The sequence below is a fragment of the Zootoca vivipara genome, chromosome Z (assembly GCF_963506605.1).
Source record: "Zootoca vivipara chromosome Z, rZooViv1.1, whole genome shotgun sequence".
In the NCBI taxonomy this organism is placed as follows: domain Eukaryota; kingdom Metazoa; phylum Chordata; class Lepidosauria; order Squamata; family Lacertidae; genus Zootoca; species Zootoca vivipara.
Genome location: NC_083294.1, coordinates 420,440 through 432,752, shown reverse-complemented (window position 1 = coordinate 432,752; position 12,313 = coordinate 420,440). Strand labels below are relative to the sequence as shown.

Here is a 12,313-nt window from a genome sequence, read left to right as displayed (position 1 = left end):
GGGACAACAGCAGCGTGAATGGGCCAATGGGGCGCGTGCCAGCAGTGAGGGCTCTGCGTGTCACGTCTGACACGCCTGTCATAGGTTCGCCACCGCTGCTTTATATACTAACTTCTAACACCTTGAACCTGGCCCGGAAGCAAATTTCTTGTAGTCCAGCAGCATCCGGAGGAGCCTAGGTTGTGTGTTGCCTCTTCGCACCCACCCACCGTTGACCGCTGCCCAAAGAAGTGCCCGAAATCAGAACACACACACACACACACACACACACACCTCCCGCTAAGACTTGCCTTGCTCCTGTCTCTCCCCCCCCCCCACTAAGCTGAAATCCCCTCTTCCACGATTCCATACAATTCCTTTTCTTGGAGTCTTTCCAGTGTGGCCATACCTGTGGACGGGTGGCATCGCTCCAGTGGTGGCTTGGAGGAGGTGGCTGGGCAGACGCAGAAGGGCTCTGAGCGGCTGACCGGGGCGGGTGTGGTTGCTGGCCCACAGGTGTGGAGTCTGCGGGTGGCGAGGGTGCTCAAAGCCGTTTCTCCCGCATGTTTCCCGCACGGCAACAGTATCACCAGGACGCGGCGGCCCTGCAGGACAAGCTGCGCATCTCCAACAAGAAGCTGGAGGAGTACGAAGCCCGCTTCAAGTGCCAGGAGGAGAACACGCAGAAGCTGGTGCTGGAGTACCAGGCGCGGCTGGAAGAGAGCGAGGAGCGCCTGCAGCGGCAGCAGGAAGACAAAGAGATGCAGATGAAGGGCATCATCAGCAGGTAGGAGGGGGCCCTGGCAGAGCCGACCTGTCCATGGGACAGGCTGAGGCGCCCACCTCGGGATGTGGAACCCCGTGGGCAAAGCCATGGCGGCGGCTTCCGGTCAGGGGCGTAGCCAGGATGAAAATTAGGGGGGCAAGGGGTGGGGGAGGGTCCACAGTGGGGCAAGGAAAGCTCCCTTCTCCCTTGCCAGCTTTCCCTCCACCCGCCCCGGCGATCGCGGAGGGGCGAGGGGGCGCCAGGATCAGCCGGAAATCGGGCTGCTCCGAACCCCTCCTCCCCCTCTGCGATCGCCGGGGCGGGCGGAGGGAAAGCCCCAGAGCCGCGCAAAGCGGTTGCCTGGCTTTCCCTCCGCCCGCCCCACAGCCAGCTAGGGAGACGGGAGATGTCCCTTCTAGCCGGCTGGCTGTGGGGCGGGCGGAGGGAAAGCCCCAGAGCCGCGCAAAGCAGTTGCCTGGCTTTCCCTCCGCCCGCCCCACAGCCAGCCGGCTAGGAGGGACGTCTCCCTTCTCCCTTGCTGGCTGTGGGGCGGGCGGAGGGAAAGCCAGCCAAACGCTTTGCGCGGCTCTGGGGTTTTCCCTCCACCCGCCCCACAGCCTGCCAGGGAGAAGGGAGACGGCACCGGGCGGGCAGCGGGCCAGGCTGGCCAGCGGCCCTGCTTCTAGGGGGGGCGACTGCCCCCTCCTGCCCCCCCTGCCTACGCCCATGCTTCTGGTGAGACATCACCAACACCACTCCCCGTATCACCAAAATCTTGCAAGGCCTTGTGCGCTTCGTGAGATCCCACTGAAATCTCGCAAGATCTCGCACGCGTTCTGTGCGATCTCGCCGAGATCTCGCTGAAATCTCGCAAGGTACCGCGCATGCTCTGTGAGATGTTGCCCGGATTTAGCGAGATCTCTCTCGCGCTCTGCAAAATCTCGCCAAGACCCGCCATCGTCATCACTACCTTGTGGGCGCTAATGTGCGACCTAGGGAAGGGAAGCGATGGCGGCAGGAAAGCCCCTTCTTGTCTCACCTCAGGCAGTCAAACCAGACACACTAGCTCAATACCCCGGCTGGATGCACCCAGGAAAGAGGCCCTGATATAATTACGCTTCAGTTTGAGTGTTGTTGTTGTTTAGTCGTTTAGTCGTGTCCGACTCTTCGTGACCCCATGGACCAGAGCACGCCAGGCACTCCTGTCTTGCACTGCCTCCCGCAGTTTGGTCAGACTCATGTTCGTAGCTTCGAGAACACTGTCCAGCCATCTCGTCCTTTGTCGTCCCCTTCTCCGAGTGCCCTCCATCTTTCCCAACATCAGGGTCTGTTCCAGGGAGTCCCCTTCTCCGAGTGCCCTCCATCTTTCCCAACATCAGGGTCTTTTCCAGGGAGTCCCCTTCTCCTAGTGCCCTCCATCTTTCCCAACATCAGGGTCTGTTCCAGGGAGTCCCCTTCTCCTAGTGCCCTCCATCTTTCCCAACATCAGGGTCTGTTCCAGGGAGTCCCCTTCTCCTAGTGCCCTCCATCTTTCCCAACATCAGGGTCTGTTCCAGGGAGTCCCCTTCTCCGAGTGCCCTCCATCTTTCCCAACATCAGGGTCTTTTCCAGGGAGTCCCCTTCTCCTAGTGCCCTCCATCTTTCCCAACATCAGGGTCTGTTCCAGGGAGTCCCCTTCTCCGAGTGCCCTCCATCTTTCCCAACATCAGGGTCTTTTCCAAGGATTCTTCTCTTCTCATGAGGTGGCCAAAGTCTTGGAGCCTCAGCTTCAGGATCTGTCCTTCCAGTGAGCACTCAGGGCTGATTTCCTTAAGAATGGAGAGGTTTGATCTTCTTGCAGTCCATGGGACTCTCAAGAGTCTCCTCCAGCACCACAATTCAAAAGCATCAATTCTTCGGCGATCAGCCTTCTTGATGGTCCAGCTCTCACTTCCATACATCACTACTGGGAAAACCATAGATTTAACTATACGGACCTTCGTCGGCAAGGTGATGTCTCTGCTTTTGAAGATGCTGTCTAGGTTTGTCATTGCTTTTCTCCCGAGAAGCAGGCGTCTTTTAATTTCGGGACTGCTGTCACCATCTGCAGTGATCAAGGAGCCCAAGAAAGTCAAATCTCTCACTGCAGTTTGAGTACTTTCAGTTTAAGTACTCCGCAGACCCATTTGGAACGGATTGATCCACTTTCCATTACTTTCAATGGGAAAGTTCGCTTCAGGTTAAGTACAGACTTCCGGAACCAATTGTGTACTTAAACCGAGGTACCACTATAGTGGTTAGAGTGGGGGTCAGCAAACTTTTTCAGCAGGGGGTCAGTCCACTGTCCCTCAGACCATATGGGGGGCCAGACTATATTTGGGGGGTGGGTGAACAAATTCCTATGCCCCACAAATAACCCAGAGGTGCATTTTAAACAAAAGGATACATTCTAGTCATGTAAAAACACGCTGATTCCATAGCTGCCAAGTACCCCGTTTTCCCCGGGAAACCCCCATTTTTACTTACCTTTTCCCGGTGGTCCCCCGTATCACTTTGTCTCCCGTTTTTCTCCGTTAGTTTCTCCTGCCGGCGGCCATTATTTTTTTCTGATTTGCCCTTCTATGGGCACAAAAAAATGGCCGCCGCCGGCTTCAAAAGTAGCTTCTATGCATGACCGGAAGTGCATAGACACGACTTCCGGTGTCGCCCCGCCCATCTATGGGCACAAAAAATGGCCGCCGCCGACACCGGAAGTCGCGTCAACGCACTTCCGGTCATGTGTAGAAGCTACTTTTGAAGCCGGCGGCGGCCATTTTGGGTGCCCATAGAAGGGCAAAGCGACGTCGACGCAACTTCCGGTGTCGCACGCCTGCCGGTCCCGGATTCTGCAGTCCGGGACTTGGAAGGTAAGACTGGAGCTTCCTCTGAAGGGGCTCATAAATTGAATTCCACCCCTTATTTAGAACACCATAACTAAGTTTCTAGTCCATAGGTTTTTAATGCTGGGTGCTACCTTGATAATTCATTTCACTTTTAAATTCGGGGTGTAAGCTTTTGAAATAATCTAAGGATGTCTGGAAAGGAGCAAGGTGCAGTGGGGGGGGGTTAGCCATGGGGCAGCCCCCCCAACCTCCCGGGTTTGTGATGAAATTCCAGGCTTTCATCCTGATGATCCACAGATTGATTCAGCCACTACCGTTGCCCCTTCCCCTCGTCCCCACTTCGAGTGCTCCAGGCTAAGTGAGCCTTTGGCTGAATCCAGCTGCATCGCTCCCCAGATGTCCTCAGCTTCCTGCCCTTTTGCCCTAAGCAAGTTTCCAAAACCTTGCTTTGATGGTTTGCTCCAGGCTTGTTGCCACAAATTGGGGCGGGCGTTATAAATTGCCAAAAAAAAGAGAGGACAGTTAGACTTGAAACTATTGCAAATTTTCCACCCACAGGCTGATGTCAGTGGAGGAGGAGTTGAAAAAAGATCACGCAGAAATGCAGGCGGCTGTGGACTCCAAGCAGAAGATCATAGACGCACAGGTAAGTGCCTGCGAGCGAAGCTCACCTGGAGCACCTGTCACCCAGGAAGGCACACATTTTGGTCCTATAGCACCAAGCAGCTCCAGAGTTGAATCATAGAATTGTAGAGTTGGAAGAGACCCCAAGGGCCATCCAGTCCAACCCCCTGCCAAGCAGGAAACACCACCCAAGCATTCTTGACATATGCCTGTCAAGCCTCTGCTTAAAGACCTCCAAAGGAGGAGACTCCGCCACACTCCTTGGCAGCAAATTCCACTGCCGAACAGCTCTTACTGTCAGGAAGTTCTTCCTAATGTTGAGGTGGAATCTTCTTTCTTGAGGTTTGGATTCATTGCTCCGTGTCTGCTTCTCTGGAGCAGCAGAAAACAACCTTTCTCCCTCCTCCATATGACATCCTTTCATATATCTGAACATGGCTATCATATCACCCCTTCACCTTCTCTTCTCCAGGCTAAACATACCCAGCTCCCTAAGCCGTTCCTCATAAGGCATCGTTTCCAGGCCTTTGACCATTTTGGTTGCCCTCTTCTGGACACGTTCCAGCTTGTCAGTATCCTTCTTGAACTGTGGTGCCCAGAACTGGACACAGTACTCCAGGTGAGGTCTGACCAGAGCAGATTACAGTGGTACTATTATTTCCCTAGATCTAGATGCTATACTCCTATTGATGCAGCCCAGAATTGCATTGGCTTTTTGAGCTGCTGCATCACACTGCTGACTCACGTCAAGTTTGTGGTCTACCAAGACTCCTAGGTCCTTTTCACATGTACTGCTCTTAAGCCAGGTGTCACCCATCCTGTATTTGTGCCTTTCATTTCTTTTGCCCAAGTGTAGTTTCTCCTTGTTCAAATTCATCTTGTTTGCTTTGGCCCAGTTGTCTAATCTGTTAAGGTCATTCGGAAGTGTGATCCTGTCCTCTGGGGTATTAGCCACCGCTCCCAATTTGGTGTCGTCTGCAAACTTGCTCAGGATGCCCTCAAGCCCATCATCCAAGTCATCCAAGTTGTCTAATCTGTTAACACACACCTCAAGGGCAGTTATTTATTAAACACACAGCTTGGGGTTGTCCATCAGTTCAAGAATTTTGAGATTCTTAATGTTCTGCGATGGGAGTCTGAGGGCCACATCACCACCTTTCCAGCATCTCCAGGGGCCGTATGCCAGCAGTGGCCCAGTTGGCAGGTATATGGAGTGTGTACGCACAGGCGCACATAGTGGGATGCAGATCTCTCCCCATCCTGCCTGCTCAGTCTCCTCTTTGCTTCCTCTTTCCTCACTTCCTGACAGTAAGAGCTGTTTGGCAGTGGGATTTGCTGCCAAGGAGTGTGGTGGAGTCTCCTTCTTTGGAGGTCTTTAAGCAGAGGCTTGACAGGCATATGTCAAGAATGCTTTGATGGCGTTTCCTACTCGGCAGGGGGTTGGACTGGATGGCCCTCGTGGTCTCTTCCAACTCTACGATTCTATGATTCTATGGATTTTCTTTTTTAAAACCCTTTTGCATTTGGAGTTCTATGTCCGATTCTGGTGGCCCCACCTCAAAAAAAAAACTGGGAAAGGTCTGGGAAAGAACAGCAGAAATGATCGAAGGGATGGAGGGAAACACACCCCCCCACTGCCACCACCACCACCCAATGAGGAAAGGCCGCGGGATTTGGTTTTGAGAGAAAGTGAGTAAAAGGTGGCATGATAGAAGTGTATAAAATCATATATTGCATGCAGAAAGCAGAGAGAAGCAAGTTTTCCTCGCTGTCTCAAAACATTAGAACTTGTGGATACCCAATGAAGCTGAGTTGTGGGACATTCAGGACGGAGAAAAGGGAGAACTCCTTCATGCAATGCAGAGTTAAAGCATGGCAATCGCTTCCCCAGGAGGCAGCGATGGCCACTAACGTGGACGGCTTCAAAGGGGAGTGGACACATTCATGGGGAAGGATAAAGTGATCCATGGGTACAAGCCAGCGTAACTATGTTCCGCGAGAAGAGGGGGCTGAACTAGTTGGGCCGCTGAGCTGGTGCAGCAAGCCATAGCTGCCAAGTACCCCGTTTTCCCCGGGAAACCCCCGTTTTTACTTACCTTTTCCCGGTTGTCCCCCGTATCACTTTGTCTCCCGCTTTTCTCCGTTATTTTCTCCTGCCGGCGGCCATTATTATTTTTCTGATTTGCCCTTCTATGGGCACAAAAAAATGGCCGCCGGCGGCTTCAAAAGTAGCTTCTACGCATGACCGGAAGTGCATAGACACGACTTCCGGTGTCGCCCCACCCATCTATGGGCACAAAAAATTGTGGCCGCCGCCGACACCGGAAGTCGCGTCGACGCACTTCCGGTCATGCGTAGAAGCTCCTTTTGAAGCCGCCGCCGGCCATTTTGGGTGCCCATAGAAGGGCAAAGCGACGTCGGCGCAACTTCCGGTGTCACACGGCTGCCGGTCCCGGATTCTGCAGTCCGGGACTCGGAAGGTAAGACCCCAGGATTTGACTTGGTGAGAGGCAGCTCCCCCTGTTCCAATGCTGGTCTCTTTTTCTCTCTCTCTCTCCCTCTCTCTCTGTTTTGTCTTTTCTCTCTCTCCCCCTTCCGCTGCAGGAAAAGCGCATCGCCTCCCTGGACGCAGCCAATGCCCGGCTCATGAGCGCCCTCACCCAGCTGAAAGAGAGGTACAGCTCGCAGACCCGTAATGGGATCTCCCCTACCAACCCGACTAAATTGCAGATTACCGAGAACGGCGAATTCCGAAACAGCAGCAATTGTTAAGCCGGTGGGAGTTGGCGGCTGCTGTTGCTGAGGGAGATTGAGAGGAGAGGAGAGAGGAAGGAGAGGAGAGGAGGAAGGAGGAGGAGGAGGAGGAGAGAAAGAGAGGACAGCCCGGGGAGAGAGAGAGCAGCGGCGGCAGCAGCAGCAGCGGCAGGAAGGGTGAGCCACCACGTTGCAAGGGTGCTTGGTGCTTCCTACCCGCCCACCGCCCCCCCGAGTGGGGGGAGGAAAGAGAGAACCCCACAGCCCTCTTTCACCAAAGACGGGGAGCCCCGATGTCCCCCCAGCCCGACCCCGAGTTCGAGGGACGGGGAGACGGAGAGGAGATCGCCGGCCGTGCGGAGCAGATCGTTGCAGGGAGGAGAGTCACCGCCCTTTCCTACTTCCTGAAGGACGCGCCTCGGGAGCCCGCTAGAGGCCGAGGGACAAGCTAGCAGGACTTGCGCGAAAGGTTGCAGGACCAAACCGCCGCCCGCCCGCCACGGGGCCCAGCTGCGTCGCTGGGGAGCCCTGCCCTGCTGCGCTGGGGAGTTCTCTCTAGCTGCGTCCCGCTGCCGGCCATCGCCCGTTGCTGCCTCTGCTTTGGGATTCGCCCTGGCCTCTCCTCACAGGCGTAGCTCATTCCCCAGGAGGGCCGAGAGGATGAATGGAAGCCCCACCTCCAGATTATGCTCCACCTGTAGAAGGAGGCAGGGTGTCAGAATTCCACACAGGCGTCGGGAGGTGTCCTTCAAGCTATGCCTCCACACAGAGCGGGATGGGGTGGGGTTCCAGGATGACCTCTGCAGTAGCCAGCGATCAGAGTGCTCATAGCTCAGTGGCAGGTCACCTGCTTTGCATGCAGAAGCTTCCCAGGCCAGTCACCCAGTAAAGGTAAAGGGACCCCTGACCATTAGGTCCAGTCGTGACCGACTCTGGGGTTGCGGCGCTCATCTCGCGTTAATGGCCGAGGGAGCCGGCGTACATGTGGCCATCGTGACAAAGCCGCTTCTGGCGAACCAGAGCAGCGCACGGAAACGCCGTTTACCTCCCCGCTGTAGCGGCCCCTATTTATCTACTTGCACTTTGACGTGCTTTCGAACTGCTAGGTTGGCAGGAGCGCTAGGTTGGCAGGAGCACCCCAAAGGGCTAGGTAATAGATGACCGCAGAGCCCCATTTCTGCGTGAGAGTACTGAGAAGTGGTCTGATTCAGTTGAAAGCAGCTTCCTCCATTCCTAAGGCAACATATCTAATCCTATATAATAATGTGCAAATGTCTCTGCGTCCAGATTCCCTGTGTCCCTGTGTCCGCGCTACTGCACATGTGCCCCACGAACACAGGGATTGGACGCAGAGACTTGACGCACGCACGCACGCACACACACACACACCCTCCCCACCCCTCTGCCTACCGTTTCCCTCGCAGTCCTCAGAAGAATCGCGGCCTTCTCCTGGGCGCCCGCTGGCCAGCTGGGCTCAGCGGAGCGCCCCGACGAAGCGGCGGCCGTGGGAGGGGCCAATCGCCCCCCCCACGCGCCAGCGCCGCCAAAAAAGGCTGAATGCTCTAGCGCCCGTTTATTAAACGGGCTGGATGACACTAGTATATGTATAAAGTACCTGGAGGGTGGCTGGGCCATTCGTTTGGGGGGGGGCCCTCTGCCATGCTGGAGACAAGGCTCTGCGCTAAGTCATAACCTGCCCACAAACACATGATCTCACTCACCAGCTTGGGTACATTGTCCCTCTCGCTAGCTAAGCTGCCTTGGGCTTGCCTACCGCTGGCAAGGTAAATTATCCTTGTAAAAGGTAAAGGTAAAGGGACCCCTGACCATTAGGTCCAGTCGTGACCGACTCTGGGGTTGCGGCGCTCATCTCGCATTATTGGCCGAGGGAGCCGGCGTACAGCTTCCAGGTCATGTGGCCAGCATGACAAAGCCGCTTCTGGCGAACCAGAGCAGCGCACGGAAACGCCGTTTACCTTCCCGCTGTAGCGGTCCCTATTTATCTACTTGCATTTTGACCTGCTTTTGAACTGCAAGGTTGGCAAGGAGCTGGGACCGAGCAACGGGAGCTCACCCCGTCACAGGGATTCGAACCGCCGACCTTCTGATCAGCAAGCTCTAGGCTCAGTGGTTTAACCCACAGCGCCACCTGGGTCCCCAAATTACCCTTGTAGACAGGGATAACTTTCTGAGAAACGGCACACTGCAGAAGTTTCCCTTAGCATTGTGGTTTCTGCCAGCCTCGGCTGCCCAGGCAGTGCCCATGTCTGGCCCAAGTCTCTGCATGGCTTCAGTTGGCTTGAAGCTTCAGTTGGGTTCCCTTGTGGTCCAGAACTGCTGGACCGAAAACTGGGACACTGGAGCAAAAAGTCCGAGAGGCAGCATTTATTGGCCTGCCTTGCTCCAGATTGTGCCAACTCAGTGAACCCTTGTGGTGATGGACTGTAACGGTAGCTCATTGGCAGAGCACGCAGGAGGTTCTGGGTTCAATCCCTGGGCAGATCGGCAGATGGGTGGAGAAAGCTAGTTCTTAGCTTAGTGGACAGAGCACCTGCTTTGCATGTTAAGCGCACCCCGGTTCAACCCCCGAAAACATGTCTAAGGTAGGGCTGGGAAGGAAACCCAGGAGAGCTGCTGCCAATCAGTGCAGACAGCACTGAGCTAGACTGGCACATGCATAGCTGCCAAGTACCCCGTTTTCCCCGGGAAACCCCCGTTTTTACTTACCTTTCCCCGGCGGTCCCCCGTATCACTTTGTCTCCCGTTTTTCTCCGTTATTTTCTCCTGCCCGGCGGCCATTATTTTTTTTTCTGATTTGCCCTTCTATGGGCACAAAAAACGGCCGCCGCCGGCTTCAAAAGTAGCTTCTACGCATGACCGGAAGTGCATAGACACGACTTCCGGTGTCGCCCCGCCCGTCTATGGGCACAAAAAATGGCCGCCGCCGGAAGTCGCGTCGACGCACTTCCGGTCCTGTGTAGAAGCTGCTTTTGAAGCCGCCGGCGGCCATTTTGGGTGCCCATAGAAGGGCAAAGCGACGTCGACGCAACTTCCGGTGTCACACGGCTGCCGGTCCCGGATTCTGCAGTCCGGGACTTGGAAGGTAAGGCACATGGCCTGACTCAGCCCAAGGCACATGACAGAGTGCCAGGAGGTTGTTGAGATGCGGTAGGGCCAGAAGACCAGCTCCTGCTGCTAGTTGTCTATAAACTATAAGAGTGTGCAAGGCCAAGTGCAATGTAAAATACATAGAGGCAGATCCGCGCTTCCTGTCCCCCAACCTTTTCATTGGACAAGTGGGGGAAATCGAGGCATTAATGATGTGCCATTAATGATGCAGAACAACAATGCCCCATGTTCCTCTTTGCAGATCTGCCAACTTAGGTTAAGGTATCCATTTGCAGGAAGCTCTCTCGGCTACACTTTAGCATCATAGAATCCTAGAGTTGGAAGAGACCACGAGGGCCATCCAGTCCAACCCCCTGCCAGGCAGGAAACGCCATCCAAGCATTCTTGACATATGCCTGTCAAGCCTCTGCTTCAAGACCTCCAAAGAAGGAGACTCTGCCACACTCCTTGGTAGCAAATCCCACTGCCGAACAGCTCTTACTGTCAGGAAGTTCTTCCTAATCATAGAATCGTAGAGTTGGAAGAGACCACGAGGGCCATCCAGTCCAACCCCCTGCCAGGCAGGAAACACCATCCAAGCATTCTTGACGTATGGCTGTCAAGCCTCTGCTTCAAGACCTCCAAAGAAGGAGACTCCACCACCCTCCTTGGTAGCAAATCCCACTGCCGAACAGCTCTTACTGTCAGGAAGTTCTTCCTAATGTTGAGGTGGTGGTTTCACTTCAGATGGGCAGCATTCCCCCCACGCACCCCCAAACCTACACACACACACACATTCTCTCTCTCTCTCTCTCTCTCTCTCTCTCTCTCTCTCTCTTTTCTGGCCTAGTTGAGCTTTCTGGAGGTTTGTTAGTGGAAAGGGTTGTGTTGCGTGAAGCTTTTTGCTGCTGCGGACGGCGTCGCCGCTAAACAGCCGGACGAGGAGGACAAAGAAGGAGGGGTGGGGAACCGGCCTCCCAGAAGCATGAAGATCGGTAACTGTTCTCTCTTTTCTTCCACAGTCTGCGTTAGGAATAAAAACAGTCCAAAAAAATAAACCCCCAAGCAGTCCAGTTTCTGGAGTACTATCCCGTTTTAATGGGGAGTGGAGCAAGGACGGCAGCTTTCCGAGAAAAAAAATTGCCTCCCCCTGTCAGGATCGCCATCAGCCCGGGATTAGTGGTTCCTAACTAACCCCTGGTTCCTAAGCAGCATCATGGCGGGGGCGGGGGGGCGGGTGCTGTGCTTACTAACCTCCAACCGGCTTATCACAGCGGTGGGCGGATCAAAGCGTCGGGGAGCCGGGGAGCCCCTCTTTAAAGAGAACGTGTTCCATGGACGGGCAAGTCTCGGAAGAACTGGGACTTCCCTGAATTCCTCGTGGCTCCAACATGGCTTTGTGCTGCCCCACACACCAAGCCCGTAGGTCCGGCGCGAGCCCTCAGAAACGTGGACCGTGACGAGAACGAACTTCTCCCCTCGCCCCGCACCCCCCACCCCAGGAGATGTGGTTTCAAATCTATATATCCTCTGTGTGCCAAGAAGGACCTGTTTGTTTGATCGAACTATCTGACCCAGGTATTTGAAGCAACTAACCTGCTCTATGGGAATACCATGGATTGACCACGAATTAGGTTTTGCTCGAGCAGCAAAGACCATTATTTGGGTCTTGGCATGATTAAGGTGGAGCTTGTGTTGGGTCACGTACAGTGGAACCTCGGTTTATGAACACCTCGGTTTATGAATTTTCGGTTTATGAACACCTCGGTTTATGAATTTTCGGTTTATGAACGCCGCGGACCCATCTGGAACGGATTAATTCCCTTTCCATTACTTTCAATGGGAGAGTTCGCTTCAGTTTATGAACGCTTCAGTTGATGAACAGACTTCCGGAACCAATTACACCCATGTTTCAGTTTATGAACGCTTCGGTTTAAGTACTTCGCGGACCCGTCTGGAACGGATTAATCCACTTTCCATTACTTTCAATGGGAAAGTTCACTTCAGTTTATGAACGGTTACTCCGTGGACCGTCTGGAACGGATTAATCCACTTTCCCTTACTTTCAATGGGAAAGTTCGCTTCAGTTTATGAACGCTTCAGTTTATGAACAGACTTCCGGAGCCAATTGTGTTCATAAACCGAGGTACCACTGTGTTCATGAAGAGCTCGAAGCATCCCCCTTAACCCAATGGGGGAGGTAGCTAAGAAGGCGGCGTCA

The 12,313-nt window shown here is 54.5% G+C and overlaps 1 protein-coding gene across 13 annotated transcripts in view; it reads left to right on the top strand.

Annotated features, from left to right (window-relative positions):
- DAB2IP (DAB2 interacting protein) overlaps positions 1–11,862 on the top strand; it is a 328,791-nt gene extending 316,929 nt beyond the window's left edge. For 12 of the 13 annotated variants that reach the window (XM_060270257.1, XM_060270265.1, XM_060270256.1 and 9 more), the window contains 3 exons: positions 564–766; positions 4,165–4,252; positions 6,835–7,083. In XM_060270257.1, coding sequence (XP_060126240.1) covers positions 564–766; positions 4,165–4,252; positions 6,835–7,002 — 459 coding nt within the window. In that variant the 3' untranslated portion in view covers positions 7,003–7,083. Of the gene's footprint in view, positions 1–563; positions 767–4,164; positions 4,253–6,834; positions 7,084–11,114 lie in introns of those variants that run through there. The other variant, XM_060270258.1, reaches the window with a different exon arrangement.
- Positions 11,863–12,313: the final 451 nt, after the last annotated feature.